We start from the raw sequence: 15636 nt of genomic DNA on the forward strand, positions 1-15636 counted from the left end.
TTGGTGCATTCTCTTTTAGCACCAGCACTTTTTGTTATGTTTCTCCTTGGGATATGGAGTATGCGAGAGGTTATTTATTCCATCATGACACATCTTTGTGAAAAGATGCGGCTCCCTTCTGCATTTAGGATGAGCTGCAGAAATCACTGATTATCATTAATCACTACTCGTGTTACTGGAGAAACACTTGACTTAGCTCAAGTGGCCTCTTACATTAAACCACAAACCTCTTAATTGCTGATTATAAGACTATGAAAAAAAATTATGTATCATCAGTTCCCCTGCTAGTTTGAATAGAGACTTAGTGTTCTTCTTGCAAAATATGTGAAGGAAAAAAATCCTTAAAGAGTAAAACTTTCGTGATGATACACTAAAAAGACAAACACGCGTCAAAACAATAACAAAACAAACCCTTCACCATACTGACGGAAACTGTTCCGTCTTCACGGACAAAACTTGACGGACAACGAAACATAGGAAGCAGCCCGTTCAAAATGACAGACATCCCGCTCGTCCAATCAAAACGTGAGTTCTCCAACCCAGCCTCCAATGAGATGAGAGACGAAGGGCGGGACTTCCTGTCGGTGACGCAGTTGGCGAAGTGGAAGCCCCGCCGTCAATCAAATTAGGAAAAAAAACAAACTGGACTAAAGCGAGCGCAGGCACCGATTAATATAACCATGCTCAGAGTGTAATTAAACGCAGACATCAGTCTTCTTTAAAGAACTCACGTAATGACCGGTACGTAGGATTTGAAGAGCGTGAGAATGCTCGCTTTGAATCTTTGTGCAGGCTATGTTTATGCTAAGCTAGGCTAATGTTAGCAGGCGGGTGAATCTGAGAGTTTAATATCCGCGGAGGGAATAAATACAAAGCTCAAATGATCCATTAAAACAACCGCGTACGATGGCGTCTGTCCAGCAGTCGCGCGATGTGTGGTTCTAACGGCTATGTTGTGTTGTGTGTTTGTGTGTTTAAGCGCCTGAAGGGCCAGTGAAAGCGGGAGTCATGGCGGACAGCAGCAGCGCGCAGGACGGCGGCGGCGCGGATCAGGTAAATCACATCAAATCCTCTCTTCTCTTATTCTCTAATGCATGTGCTTTGGTGAAGTTTTCACTTTGTTCTGTTAAAACACTGGTACTTCCTGTGTGGCCACCCCCTTTCATGTATTAAACCCGCCCATCGTCAGGACGGACAGCCCTCGCCGCTCGCCCTGCTCGCCGCCACTTGCACCGGCCTCGGAGCAGAGAACGGGGCAAACACGAATAATGGGGTTGCTGGGGTGGTAAGTCTGCAACTACTGATAAATCACCTTTATTGTGCCATACCGTGGTTTGAGTGTGAGCTAGGGCTTGTTTGCTTCGTTTGCGTGTTTACTCCCCAGACTTAAATGCGTAGTTCACCCAAAAATGAAAATTCTGTCATCATTTACTCACCCTTAAGTTGTTACAAACCTGTATACGTTTCTTTCCTCTGCTGAACACAAGAAGATATTGTGAAGAGTAATCAAACAGTTGTGGAGCACCCATTGACCCATACAGGTTTGGAATAACATGATGGCGAGTAAATGAACTATCATTTTTGGTATATTTGGGAAAGTCAAATAATGGACCATGTCATGTTTGATCTTCCCTGAGAGCGAAACTGTGAGGGACAGTCTTTTCAGTCAGTTGCATCATGGAAAAATATATATCAGTTTCAAAAATTTGGATACTTTATGTATTTGAAAGTCTCTTATGTTCATCAAGGCTGCATTTATTTGGTAAAAAATACAGAAAAAACAGTAATAGTTACAGTTTATAATAAAGGTTTTCTCTTTGAATATATTTGAAAATATAATTTATTTCTGACGCAAAGCTGAATTTTCAGCATCATTGCTCCAGTCTTCAGTGTCACGTGATCCTTCAGAAATCATTCTTAATATGATGATTTATTATCAGAGTTGGAAACAGTTGTGCTGCTTAATTTTTTATAACCTGTGATCCTTTTTTCAGGATTCTTTGAATAAAAAGTTTAAAAAGAACAGCATTTATTTAAAATAGAAATCTTTTGTAATTATATACACTATCATTCAAAAGTTTGGGGTCGTTCATATATATTTTTTCTTTGTTTTGAAAGAAATTAATACTTTTATTCAGCAAGAATGTGTTAAATTCATAAAAAGTGATAGTGAAGATTTATATTGTTAGAAAAGATTTCTATTTTAAATAAATGCTGTTCTTTCAAGCTTTTTATTCATTAATGAATCCTGAAAAAAGTATCACGGATTATAAAAATATTAAGCAGCACAACTGTTTTAAACATTAATAAATCAGCATATTAGAATGATTTCTGACGGATCATGTGACACTGAAGACTGGAGCAATGGTGCTGAAAATTCAGCTTTTACTGTATATTCACATAGAAAACAGTTTCTTTTAAATTGTAATATTTCACAGTATTACTGTTTTTACTGTATTTTTGCAGCCATGGTAAATAAAATTCTAGTGACAAAAAAAAGGTTCTTTAGACCAATTTCTCAGCCTTATTTTCACTTGTGAAAAATGAAATCTAGCGTGTACCTTGTCTAATGGCAGTTGCACAGCTGTACAGAAAACAGTGGAAATTGCTGGGTTTATCTTCGTCCCTCCAGAAGTAATAAGTACTAATTATTTTACAGACAAAGCAGAACTTTGACTTTCATACATTTGATTAGTTCTTTCTCTAAAATGCAAACATATGCTGATGTCATTTTCAGATGGCCAATGAATGGACCGGGACTAATAGATGTCTGGCGACATATAGAAGCTAGAATATTACAAACACAAGCAAATGCAGATATTAGCACAACCAAATGTTGTTTTCCATTGATAAGAGACTCAATCCAGTGATGAAAAATGTCCATAATAAATCCATATTCACAAATTCAACTCCATTTGAATGATTTTGAAACTTAATGAGCCTTTTCCTCATTTCATTGAATTTTTTTCTTGCTATTTAATTAATTATTGCTATATTAGTGGAAAATTGGATTCTTTTGAGGGTCACACATGATACTTGTTACCTTTCAGCGTTTCAGACCAAATTATAGGATGGGTTTATCTATGTTTTGCATCAGTCAGCATATTAACAGCAAGAGATTTTACTGTGTACATGCACTGTTTTGGCATCACTTTCTTTCTTGTGTGAAACTCTTGTGATTTCCTCCCCAGAACGCAGACCTCTCAGTGCAGTTAACAGGGTCGTCTGAAAGGTGGGAGGCGGTAAAGGACGACTCGGGTGTCCTGCATCTCCCCGGCACGGGTATCGTCACGTCCAACGGACAGTATGTTCTTCCTCTCCAGAGCCTCCAGGGTCTCCAGAGCCAGCCCATCTTACTCACGTCAGGGACCGACACGTCTGCCGGCGCAGTGCCTAACATCCAATACCAGGTCATCCCTCAGGTGCAGACGGCCGAAGGGCAGCTGGGTTTCGAGGGGGCTTCAATGGCGCAGGACGCCTCAGGGCAGATCCAGATCCTCCCGGACGGCACCCAGACCATCAGCGTCACAGGCACGACGGCAGCCGATGTGATCCGCAACACTCAGAACCTCATGACCCAGTCTGGCCAAGTGCACCACGTGTCTCTGGGAAGCTCTGCCTTCAACAGTCAGGGTCAGATGGTCACTAACGTGCCTCTGGGTTTGCCTGGTAACATTACCTTTGTGCCCATAAACAGCTTGGATCTGGACTCTCTCGGGCTCTCGGGGGCCCAGGCGATAGCCACCGGCGTCACGGCTGACGGACAGCTGATCATGACCAATCAGAGCGTGGACAACTCAGACGGCTCGGAGAAAGCAGGCGAACAGCACCAGACACTCAACTCGAATGCAGACATGTTTGTGCCTACCACATCTTCATCCTCCTCCTCGTCCTCGCATCAGCAGCAGCAGCAGGCCAGCACGATAGACGGCACAGGCGTGTTGACGCAGCCTGTGGCAGGAGAGCAGGGAGACGGGTCGGGATACCTCAGTCAGGGCACGGTGCATGTGTCCGGGGGGCAGCAGGTCATCCAGTTACAGCAGCTGCCCTTGCAGACCGCTGACGGCCAGGCCCAGGCCCAGCAGAACATGCAGAACATCCAGCTCATCAACCCAGGAACATTCCTCATCCAAGCCCAGACCGTCTCACCGTCAGGACAGATACAGTGGCAGACCTTCCAGGTATGGGGTTATAGTTTAAGCTTAATTAAAAAACAGCCACAAGACTGACCAAAGTGCTGTACAAGACATCTAAATATACACACTTAAGATTATACACACAAATATAATATACACATTTAAGAAAAATGTGTAAAAAAAACATCAATACACCAGAGAAAACAAATACAGTGGCAGACCTTCCAGGTGTGTGGTTATTATGGATGTCAGTTTAATGTTTATCGTTTAAATTAACAATCAATTAATCGATTAATCGTTAGCTTTAATACTGCAATATGCGTTTACTGCAGTGGCATAACAGCATGACGGTGTAAAAATGCTGCTCAAAACATTGTTCCTCACCAAATGAATGAGTTGGCAGACCTTCCAGGTATGTGGTTATAAATATTTTTTTTTAAATTACTGTTTTAGGGTTGGGGATTAAGCATCTGATTAAGCAAAAGAAAATTATCATCTTTTGTAATGATTCAGACAGTGTACGCTAGTAAAACTGTGATTCCTGCACCACTATTCATTAGTGGCCTTGCATGAGACAACAAACATATTGTTTGACCAGCAACCCACTACCCAATCACAAATAGGCAGTGATTTATCATAAAAACTGATTAGTCTTTATCATGCTTGAGTTACTGATTTTGAAGTTTAGAATAAAAAAAAGACTTCTCACAAGTTAGATCACGGCACCAAGTGCTTAGAGGGTTAGTTCACCCAGAAATTAAAATGGGTGTCGTCATTACTCACACTCATGTCATTCCAAACCCATAAGACTGGTTATCTTCGAAACCCAAATTAAGATATTTTTTAATGAAACCTTGGAAGTTTTCTGTCCCTCCATTGAAAGTCCAGGTAATCAAAACTTAAAAGATCCAAATAGGTTATGAAGGTGTCATAAAACAAATCCATATGAATTGAGTGTTTTAATCCATCTTCTGAAGAGATATGATCACTGTATATGGTGAACCGATTCAATTTAGGCTTTCAGTCACATATAAAGACATACATAGAGCACATCACATGGTAAACACGGAAGGTTGTGTGTGCAACACGCGCTAGAACAAACCTGCACAAAAACCAATGAGGTTTGTTCTTGCATGTAGCACAAGCTTCCATGTTTACCATATTGTGTATGAATGTGTGTTGATCGTTTTTTAGATGTAACAAAAAGCCTAAATGAAATCTGTTCATCATGTAAACTAAGCGATTGTATCCCTTCACAAGACTTTGAATAAACCATTTGATTAGTTTTACAATGCCTTTACAACTTTTTGGAGGGACAGGTACCTGTCATTAAAAATCTCTTAATTTACTAAGAATATGGTTCCCAACTTCCCATAATCGATCATTGTTTAAGTTAACGATCAATTAACTTGGGATGAGTCTCGATTTTCAAATATTCGATTAGTCGTGCACGACTAAAGTTTTTTCTAGTCGACTAATAGTTGTTCATTTAAGCCAGTAGTCTAATATTTATATTAATTTAATTACTTATATATGGGAGAGAATATAAACCATAATGAGTGTTTTCATAATATGTTGCCTATTCCGCACTCAAGCGCACGCATAAAGCTTGCCACAAAGAACCGGCAAAAGTAATTATGAGACATTTGAATTGTTTATTAATAAACTAGTGTTTTTGTGTCAGTGTCGGCTGCAAAGATGAGGTTGATGATGCTCACTCGCCATCTTCGCATTAGAAGTGCACACTTCATAGCCTACATAAGCAAGATAGAGTAGCTATATAAATAATATATCTCAGGTCTGTGAGGCAAGTATAGCCTATACGCTGAGTTTCGGTTCATTTATGAGACGAGCTCCAGTTCACATGCAATGCTAGTGATCGCGTCGGTGCCTCAATGTCCTGATTATATTGTCTGTTATATTTGCTTCTTATTTATTAAATCCAGGCAATTGATACAAAATGGAATTCACTTTAAAAGAAAGGTTTTCTACAAAACAAAACTTAATGAAGTGTTCAAAATCATGTTTGACCCACTCCATATGTCTCCCGATATATTGGGCATCTTTATGATCCTATCTCACTCATCTCATGGTGGTTCCCTTTTCTTATAATCAACATAAATCAAATTTAAAAAGAACATAAATATGAAACGTATGTTTAAGTGTTTTAAGTTGTATTTAAGCGTCACACGGCTCCGCTTCGCTCGCATGCTCTGGTGTGTAGCCTATACATGCATGTGGGGAGGGGTGTGTTTTTGTTTTGTTTTTTTATAGAATAATACCCAGTGATCTTCGAATATTATTTTTGCTTGAAATGCCCATCCCTACAATTAACCTCTTAAATCCAAAATGGGGGTGCTAATAAGTTATCACTTTACTAGTTATTTTAAAGCGTATAAGATTGACTTTATAGTGAATGTAGGGAATATGACCATCACCTAACAAGTGCTTTTAAATTAGATGTGCGATCTTTTCATAGCATGAAAAAATAACTGTTTTACATGAATGTGATCAGTAAAATCATCGTACACAACAGATGGACTATATCATCATATATCGTTGAAAAGGTCTCAACTAGCAGAATAAAAGCACATTTAGAGACCAAACTATTTGATTTTTATTAATCACGTTTTGGTTTGTAACTTCGTGAAACTTTAGTAATCCATAGTAGATCGCATATCTTTATTTAGAGAAGGTTGTCTCGAACGAGCCCAAACACAACTTGCAATGCGACAAGACAATGCGTTGTAGATGACAGAGTGACATTGACATGCTACTTGGCTAAAGCGTTGCGATCATGACACTTTTGTTTTTCAACGTCATTTGAAAGTTCAACCACTGGAAACTGGATCTTGGGTTCAGTGTGTAGGGACGATGTCTAGAGACCAATCGCACACGGTTTTACAACTGGAGCGTGCTTGGATTGGTCATTTATTATTAGTAATTATTATCGACAATTAATCCATTGTCGATTAATCGTTAGCATCCCTAGTTTGGAACAACGTGAGGGTGAGTAAATAATGACAGAATTTTAATTTTCGTGTGTTACCTTTACCCATTCTGCTGTCCCAATCTGTCCCCGCAGGTCCAAGGAGTCCAGAACCTCCAGAACCTCCAGCTCCAGACGGCTCCCGCTCAGCAGATTACTCTCGCCCCGGTGCAGACGCTGTCTCTGGGCCAGGCCGGCACACAGGTCAGCCTGAGCTCTGGACAGATGCCTAACCTGCAGTCGGTGACGGTCAACACCATGGGCCAGGCAGGCATTCAGTTCCAGCAGTCCGAGGACACCGACAGCACTGGAGGTACAGCAGCGGGTGCTTCTTTCCCTCGGGACATGGGTTCCCAATCCTGGTCCTGGAGTACCCCAACACTGTTCAGTTTTGATGTCTCTCTTTTCTGGCACACTCGTTTGAGATCTTTGAGTCTTTACTAATGAGCTGATGCTTGAATCAGGTGTGTTTGATTAAGGAGATATGACCAGGACCAGGGTTGAGAACCACTGATTTATGGGGGGAAAAAACATGGTGGATAGATGCAGGGCCCTATGAAAATCTTTTCTAAATTATGTGTTCAGTCTGGATTCTGTTTTAATGGTTTAAGTATTCTATTTGATTATTAAGATTGGTCTAATTAAGAAAACTTAATTTAATGTATTAAAATTTGAACAATAATAGTGTCCTATGAAGCAGTTTTTTTCAACAATTCTGTCATCTGTTTTAAATGATGTGAAATGTGAAAAATTCCTTTCATATTATGGCAAACAAAGTGCTACACAACAGCCTTACTGATTAAATTTAAAATGGTTTGATATTTTGTAGGATTCCTTAAACGTTTTAAACTCTTATTATTATGTAAGTACATTTTAGTGTACAATAGTAATACATTTCTGTCATAATTTTTTTAAGTTAAACCATAGTGAGTTTCTGTGTGTATCTGACAATAGTTTTATCAAATGAAATGGTAAAATGCTCATAAAATTCATATAGCGTGTCCTCGTATAGAGACGGCAGATGCTGAAAACACCTCAAGCGCCACACGTGCTTCAGTATTTGTGTATTAGACCAAACTGCGGTGCTCATTCACACAAGCAGACTTCATATTTAAATAGCTGTCTTTTTGTGGTTTTATATTCTCACTTGTCCATAATGCAGTTTTATAACCCCACTTTTAATTTATTCTTCAAATGTTTGCCAAATTCTGTGACATTCCACGTCATCCTGTGAATTCCATTGGAATCTGTGTTTTTGTGGAAATCTTCAGGCCCCATAGAGTAAACAAGATAATGCAGGCAAGATCAAATCATTTAGAGTGCCATTACAGGGGGAAGATGTGTGTGGCCGTAATTCTGCAGTGCTGTTAGTGTAACGCTGATCATACTATACTCTATAGATATTCAGATTAAGGAGGAGCCTGATTCGGAGGAGTGGCCTCTGGACAGTAGCTCTACGCTGAATGCCAATGACCTCTCTCACCTTCGTGTTCGTTTAGTGGAGGAGGAGATGGAGGGATTGAGCCAGGAGGGCAAACGTCTGCGCAGGGTCGCATGCACCTGCCCCAACTGCAAAGAGGGAGGTGGGAGGTGAGATCACACTGCTGAAAGCACTGCTGTTTCCTTTAGCAGCTCATTTTTGTTTTGAGACGCAGTTAAATTTATATTCATGTGTAATACAGAGACACCCTATGGTGTGTGTTTGACTACATGTCTTCATTGCTGGATGTGTGTGATATATTTCCATTCTGACTGTACATTTGTAATTATATGTTGTAGGGGATCTAACATGGGCAAGAAGAAACAGCACGTGTGCCATATAGCTGGCTGCGGGAAGGTATACGGGAAGACGTCTCACTTGCGAGCTCACCTGCGCTGGCACTCGGGAGAGAGACCCTTTGTCTGCACCTGGATGTTTTGTGGGAAGAGGTTCACGCGCAGTGATGAATTGCAGCGACACAGGAGAACGCACACTGGTACTCTTCCTCTCTCTCTCTCTCTCTCTCTCTCTCTTTCACGCACACACACGCACACACACACACACACACACACAAACTGTGACTACCTCAGTTCCCAAAACCTTGTGAGCCTCCTTGCTAGTGTCTAAGGCACCATCCTGACCTGTATCTCATTAGTGACTGATTTGGAGTTTGACGTTAGCATAACAGTACAACAGTGCAGCTAAAACATTTGTGGCAAACATATAGGCTATACATATAAAACACAATAATGTGTGTTAATGCTTTTCAGTTTTCTCATTTCTCCCCAACTTTCTTCAAACATCACCTGTAAAAAATAAATAAAAATAATTCAAAGTTATTGCTGAAAGATGTCTTTAAATAATGTATCTTCCAAGATCCCACTTTAAATCAAGCCTCTTTAACTACTATGTAGTAACATTTAAATTAATCATTTGATACAAATGGCAGTGGCCGTTTTCACTCTTCATCAATAGATTATATTTACACTGTAAAAATAGCAGTATTTTCTTTGCAATAAGTGTAAATAGTAGTTAGATGCTATTTGTACTTATAAATAGTGGCAGATACTATTTGCACCTCAGTTTTGTTGTACATTAAAACGGTATGCAATAATTACATAGTGTAAATTATTATATTTATTAAAAAATATTAAATGGATACTGCCACAACACAATGTAGGGACAAATAAGGCTCTCCCTACACCTAACCCTTACCAATAAACACTTTATTGTTAAACACGTTAGACACTTTATTTTTAATTTTCGAAATATTTTCTTCATTTTTATTGAAAATAAATGCCTTTCCGATCTGATGTAATGGGAAAAGGAGGTAGAGCGAGTTCGGCAAAAGGCGGATTCAGTGGGCGGAGTTAGTGTAAATAACCTCTGCCAACAAGACGGGATATTTGCACACTGTAAATACACTCCATAAAAAAAATACCTGCATGTTAATATAGCTGTAATTAATTTCTGTGACTCCGAGGTTCCCACGCTTCTTGAAAGTACTTAAAATTCAGACAGTATGTGAAAACAAACAGGTCCTAAACACTGGTGAACTATATTTTGTTAGAGTAGCATGGTTTGCATTTTCATTCAACTCCTCTGCCGTTTTTGTTCTGAACAATGCGACCCATATTTTTGGCATAAAGGTTAAACGGTGGAGTGATAATAAGCTAATGTGCTTTCAAAAAATGTAGAATGATAAGGTTGGTATCTTGAATATTTTTGCAAAGGTCCCCGAAGGGGCTCCGTACCTTATCCATATTTCGTTTAATTGCAAAATTCATGTATAGTATTCTCTATATTTTAATGTTTTAATCAAGAAATTGTTCATAAAAAAGAAAACTAAAACCAGTGTGAAATAATAAATGTTTAAAAAAGGAATAAGAAAGCTGCAATCTATGACTCTCTCTCTATCTATTCTCTCTCTCTCTCTCTCTCACTCACTCACTCACTCACTCACTCACTCACTCACTCACTCACTCACTCACTCACTCAGTACCAGCCCTCATTGAATTTTAAATTCTTAAATTAGATTTTAGTTGTCCGTATATGCCTTAACATTATTGCCGTAATGATAGACACAGGTACAGTGGGCCTTTGATACTGTCCAGATTGGTAGTAACAAACCCACCTCTATTGTGCTTGATATAAAATAAAAGATGCTTTAAAAAGTCCATGAAAGTCCTTGAATCTGGTGTTCATGAAAGAGTGGGAACCCTGGTAACTACATCTATAATTATTACACTGTTGGCCTTCCCTTACACATATCCACCTCAACAGCAGCACAAATGTTTTACAATACAATATGAACACAATAAGTACACTGTACCTAACAGTTTATAGTAGTTTAAGACACATAATATAAAATATGACCAAAGAATTTAACTATGTTTTTGATCAAATACATGCAGCCTTGCTGATCATAAGAGACTTGTTCAAAAACATTTAAAAAAATCTTACCGGACCCAAATGTTTGAACGGTAGTGTAGCTATAAAACAGCATATTTTACAGTACACTCTAAAAAAGCTGGGTTGTTTCAACCCAATTTTGGATCAAATATGGACAAACCCAGCCGTTGGGTTACATTTTTAAATTACATTTTCAACCCAACCTTTGGGTTTCTCTGTATTTGACCCAAAATTGGGTTAAAACAACCCAGCATTTTTTGTGTATTCTGTGTCTTTACAGTGCATTTTAGGATTGGTTCCTTTGCAATGGAGGCATGCAATGCTGCCTTAGAATTTGACTCAACATGTTCTTTTGTTTTTTATAGATAAATGAGCTTTTTAAGCAGGTTTTATGCAGGGAGCTCACTATGCTTTGTAACCACTTTTATCTCTTTTCTTTTTTCCTCATTTTTCATGTCATTCATTCTTCCGCCGTCATCAGGAGAGAAGAAGTTTGTGTGTTCAGAGTGTTCGAAGAGATTCATGCGCAGCGATCACCTGGCCAAGCACATAAAGACGCACCAGAACAAGAAGGGAGGCGGAGCCGTGGTGTCCAGTGTGGGCGGAGCCATGTCCTCAGACAGCATCATCACAGCGGGCGGCACCACACTCATCCTCACCAACATCCAGCCCGGCTCCATGCAGGGCCTCGCCACCGTCAACGCCACCGTCAACACCTCCAGCTCGCAGGACCAGCTGAGCACGGCCGAGATCCCTCTGCAGTTAGTGTCTGTGTCCACCGGGGACGGGGTCGAGTGATCATGTGACGAGTCCTACAGGAGAGGTCCCACCTCTTCCTGTACGACATCACATCCTCTTCTCCCGCAAACCTCAGACTCCATTTTGACTACATCGATCGATTCCACGCTCGCGCATATACCTTGCTTTTATACCTTTACATATTTACCCTCCTTTACGTAAATATGTACATTTACGTGAATGCATATATACACACACACACACACACACACACACATATATATATATATATATATATTTTACAAATATAGAATTATTGGGGGATTTGTTCATCTTTTTATGGGGGAAACATTATTTCTTGTTTTCACATACAACACTGAAATGCCTTATATTGTATTATAAGCTGTCGTGTACAAAGGCCGAGTCGCTCATGGGTGTCAAGCATCTGTTTCAGTGTGTACTTGTTGGAATGGGTTTAATCGTGTTGTATAAAGAAAGCAGCGCTGGTGACAAACGGGTGGCTGATGATGATGTTGAAGGACCGGTTTAGCCAAAGAGTGAAAAATCTCTCATTATTTCTTCCCCCATGTTTGGTTTTTGAAGAATTACGTGCAACAACAGGGACATAAACAGCCAGTTTATGACTCCAGCACTTTATTTAAAGTAATCTGAAATCATAATGTGTGAGAAATGGACCAGAAGTGAAGTTTTTATTGGGTGAACATCCCATCTGGCCGCAGCTTGTTCACCATTTGCCCTGTAACGTTTAGTGACTATGTGAGAACCTGATGCCAGTAATGTTGAGACTCCATTTGATTTTTGTTTTTTTTTACGTAGTCGTGAGCTTTGGGTGGATGGGAAGTTACAAATCTGTTCCTCACAACAACAAAAAAATGTTCCATTAGATTGAGAATGCAGCGTCGTAGGCTTGAACTGCTTTTCGGGAAGAGGGGGAGTAAGTAATGGCAGAATTTCCATTTGTGGCTTCGCTCTTTCTTTCATTGTAATTCTAGGTTGTAAGTGATATTCGTGGTGTAAGTTCTCCATACAAGGAGAACGATGTAAAACAAAAGACCTTGCCTGCCAGTTGCTGTCGGGAGTCATGAAGGTGTCCAATAGTGTCTTTAAATGTCTTCTTATGATTTATTTTATGTGGTTTTATTTTTTTTGTAGGTAAACCAGGCCCAGCGAATGGGGCAAATATGAAACAATCATGTAATTAAAAGCATTTTATGTACCATAATTCTCAAACCTCTTGGAGTTGATCAGATCTTTCAATATGAATTTGTTGCGAATGAAGTCTTTTTGAGCAAAAAGATATTTATATACATTGTAATCTGGATTTGTGGTGTCCACAACTGCTTTTCTAAAGGAAAAACTCCCTTCGGCTTTACTTTTTTAAAAGACTGGACTGTAATCAGCATCAAGAATCGTTTGTATGAACTGAATCGGTTTGTAGTTTGCCAAACTGAATTCGCACTCTTTGATAAAATCGAGAGAAATCCTTTTTTTTTTTTTTTTTTTTTGTCTGGTGGTTTTGCAGCGTTAATGTGTACAACTGTGTTTCAGGACCAAAAGAGCCGCTCCGAGTCGCTCTAGCAAATGCTGTGTCGAAAGGACAGCCTATAGGGACGTGCTAACCAATGTGAAACAACCTAAAGCTTTGTGGGACAACATCCGTCACATCACTACCTAACTGTGATGACGATGAAGGCGGCGATATGTTCACGTAGGTTTTGAACTCCCTCTGTAGCCGAAAGTCTTTCAGATCGTCCTCATAAGAGTTTGCTAATGATCATTTTGTAAGGATTTAGTTTAACACACTGCAGGCCATCAGTCACGACACACTCATTTGCTCTGTACAAGTATGGCTTTGTTTCCACGTGGTACTGTACAGTTATTCTCGGCTTACGTTTTTATTCCTTCAACTAATTATAATTGTCTTTTTATCTACCGACTCTTGAGTACCATTGCCAATTTTTGTGTTGGGGGGGATTTCAAACCTCCCGTAGCCAAGTTTGTAACGATCAGAAATGTTCCACGCGAGTTTGATTGAACAGGTCCAGTGGGGGTTAATGGCAGATCATGAAACACTATTTGGTTTTCTGAGTTGATGAGGGTTGTTCTTCTGTCACAGTGATCCAGAATTGCTTTTTTTTTTTTTTGGTCGTTTAGTTTGTCTAAATTTGATTTTGTTCATTATAAATAGCATCTTAACGTGTCACTTTTATTATTATTTTTTATTTGGTCATTTTTTCAAGAAATCTTCGGACTATTGTACAATGCCCACTTTTGAGGGCAGCTGTTTATTTCACACTAAAATGACTAAACATAATCCTGTGCTTGTCAGTTGTCTTATTCTCGCAGAACACTGATGCGCATACTTGCATACAGTACAAAACTTTAAATGGTTAGTTGACAAATAAAATCCATTAACACATTTTCTTTTCTTTCTTTTTTTTCAAAATTACATACCGTTCAAAAGTTTGGAGGCAGTAAGATTGATGTTTTATTTTATTTTTTATTAATTTTATCCAGCAGGGACACATTACATTGATCAAAAGGGACAGTAAAGACATTACTATGATACATTTATAGTTCAAAAAATGCTGTTCTTCTATTCATCAAAGAATCCTGAAAACGTATCATAGTTTCCACAAAAAACTAAGCAGCACAATGTAGTTTTCAACATAAGAAATGATGATAAATGTTTTTTTGAGCATCAAATCATCATAGAATGATTTCTGAAGGATCATGTGACACTGAAGACTGGAGAAATGATGCTGAAAATTCAGCTTTGGCAATAATTAAAGTGGACAATTATGTTAATTTGTAACATTTCGCAATATTACTGTTTACTGTATTTTTGATCAAATAAATGCAACCTTGGTGAGCATAAAAAAACTTCAAAAACACTTGAGCTGTAGCGTCTTTAGTCACCATTTACTTTACATTTTCCCTCTTTTGCCTTTAATAAATAAATAAAAAATGTTCCCTGTAGTCTGTATATTGATATGGGTCATAAAACGATAATGTCACATGCACCTGCATTAACTCTATATGTAAAACTATAAACATCAGATTGAACCGGCAAAAGCATTTGAGCAATCCATCTCTTACTACTTGTTTGTGATTGAAATGTTCTCCCCTATTATGTTAAAAAACGCTTTGACTGTGTGTGTGTGTGTGTAACCTTTGTGTGTGTGAAGTCCAGTAGATGTCACTGCAGCAACAGTGCAGCTGAATCTCGACCTCTCAGTCCTCTGATATATTCCTCATCTCAAATGCGTTTAGAAGCGCCTCTGATAAAATATGTATAAAAGCGCTGGCATGAACAGCATCCACCCACAGCTTTACCCCCTTAAATTGCATGTGAAATATGTTATTTTATTTCTGAACTTGCTCAAGTGTAAACAAAATTCCCCTTCATGCGTTTTTCATTTTCACTTCAGAAATACACTTCCAGCAATTTCCTCTTAGAGGGGCTTATATATTAAAACCACATCATTTTTCATGATCAAACTGTTTTATATTGTTTTTATGTGAATGCTAATCCAGCGGTGTGGAAATTTTGTTTTGTTTTTTTTACATCAAGGTGTTAGGTTCAAAATTACAGTCATGTATAAGGAAAAAATTATATTTTAGATGCTTTTGACCAAGAAATATAGGCCTATAAATATATTCACAATTTTGCAGTTCACTTGAAAGGATATTTCAACCAAAAATAATAATTCTGTCATAGTTTACTCACCCTCATGTCATTCCAGACCTGTATGCAGTTTTTTTTTCTCCTGAAGAACATAAAAGATATTTTGAAGAAATTTGGTAACCAAACAGTTTTGGTTCCAATTTACGTCCAAAAATACAATGTAAGTCAGTGT

At 38.8% G+C, this 15636-nt stretch overlaps 1 protein-coding gene across 2 annotated transcripts; it reads left to right on the plus strand.

The window, feature by feature from the left end:
* The first annotated feature begins 580 nt into the window (after window positions 1–580).
* Window positions 581–11955, plus strand: sp3a (sp3a transcription factor). 2 transcript variants are annotated; one of them, XM_084122770.1, is made up of 8 exons: window positions 581–741; window positions 980–1053; window positions 1190–1285; window positions 3192–4181; window positions 7222–7438; window positions 8526–8715; window positions 8905–9101; window positions 11499–11955. In XM_084122770.1, the coding sequence occupies exons 1-8, from the start codon at window positions 735–737 to the stop codon at window positions 11813–11815; spliced, it is 2088 nt and encodes a 695-aa protein (XP_083978896.1). In that variant the 5' UTR covers window positions 581–734; the 3' UTR covers window positions 11816–11955. The 2 variants fall into 2 exon arrangements, with proteins under 2 accessions (XP_083978896.1, XP_083978897.1); XM_084122771.1 differs by having other exon boundaries at window positions 8625–8715.
* Window positions 11956–15636: the final 3681 nt, after the last annotated feature.

This window comes from Abramis brama, assembly GCF_963993115.1.
Source record: "Abramis brama genome assembly, chromosome: 8".
Taxonomy (NCBI): Eukaryota; Metazoa; Chordata; class Actinopteri; order Cypriniformes; family Leuciscidae; genus Abramis; species Abramis brama.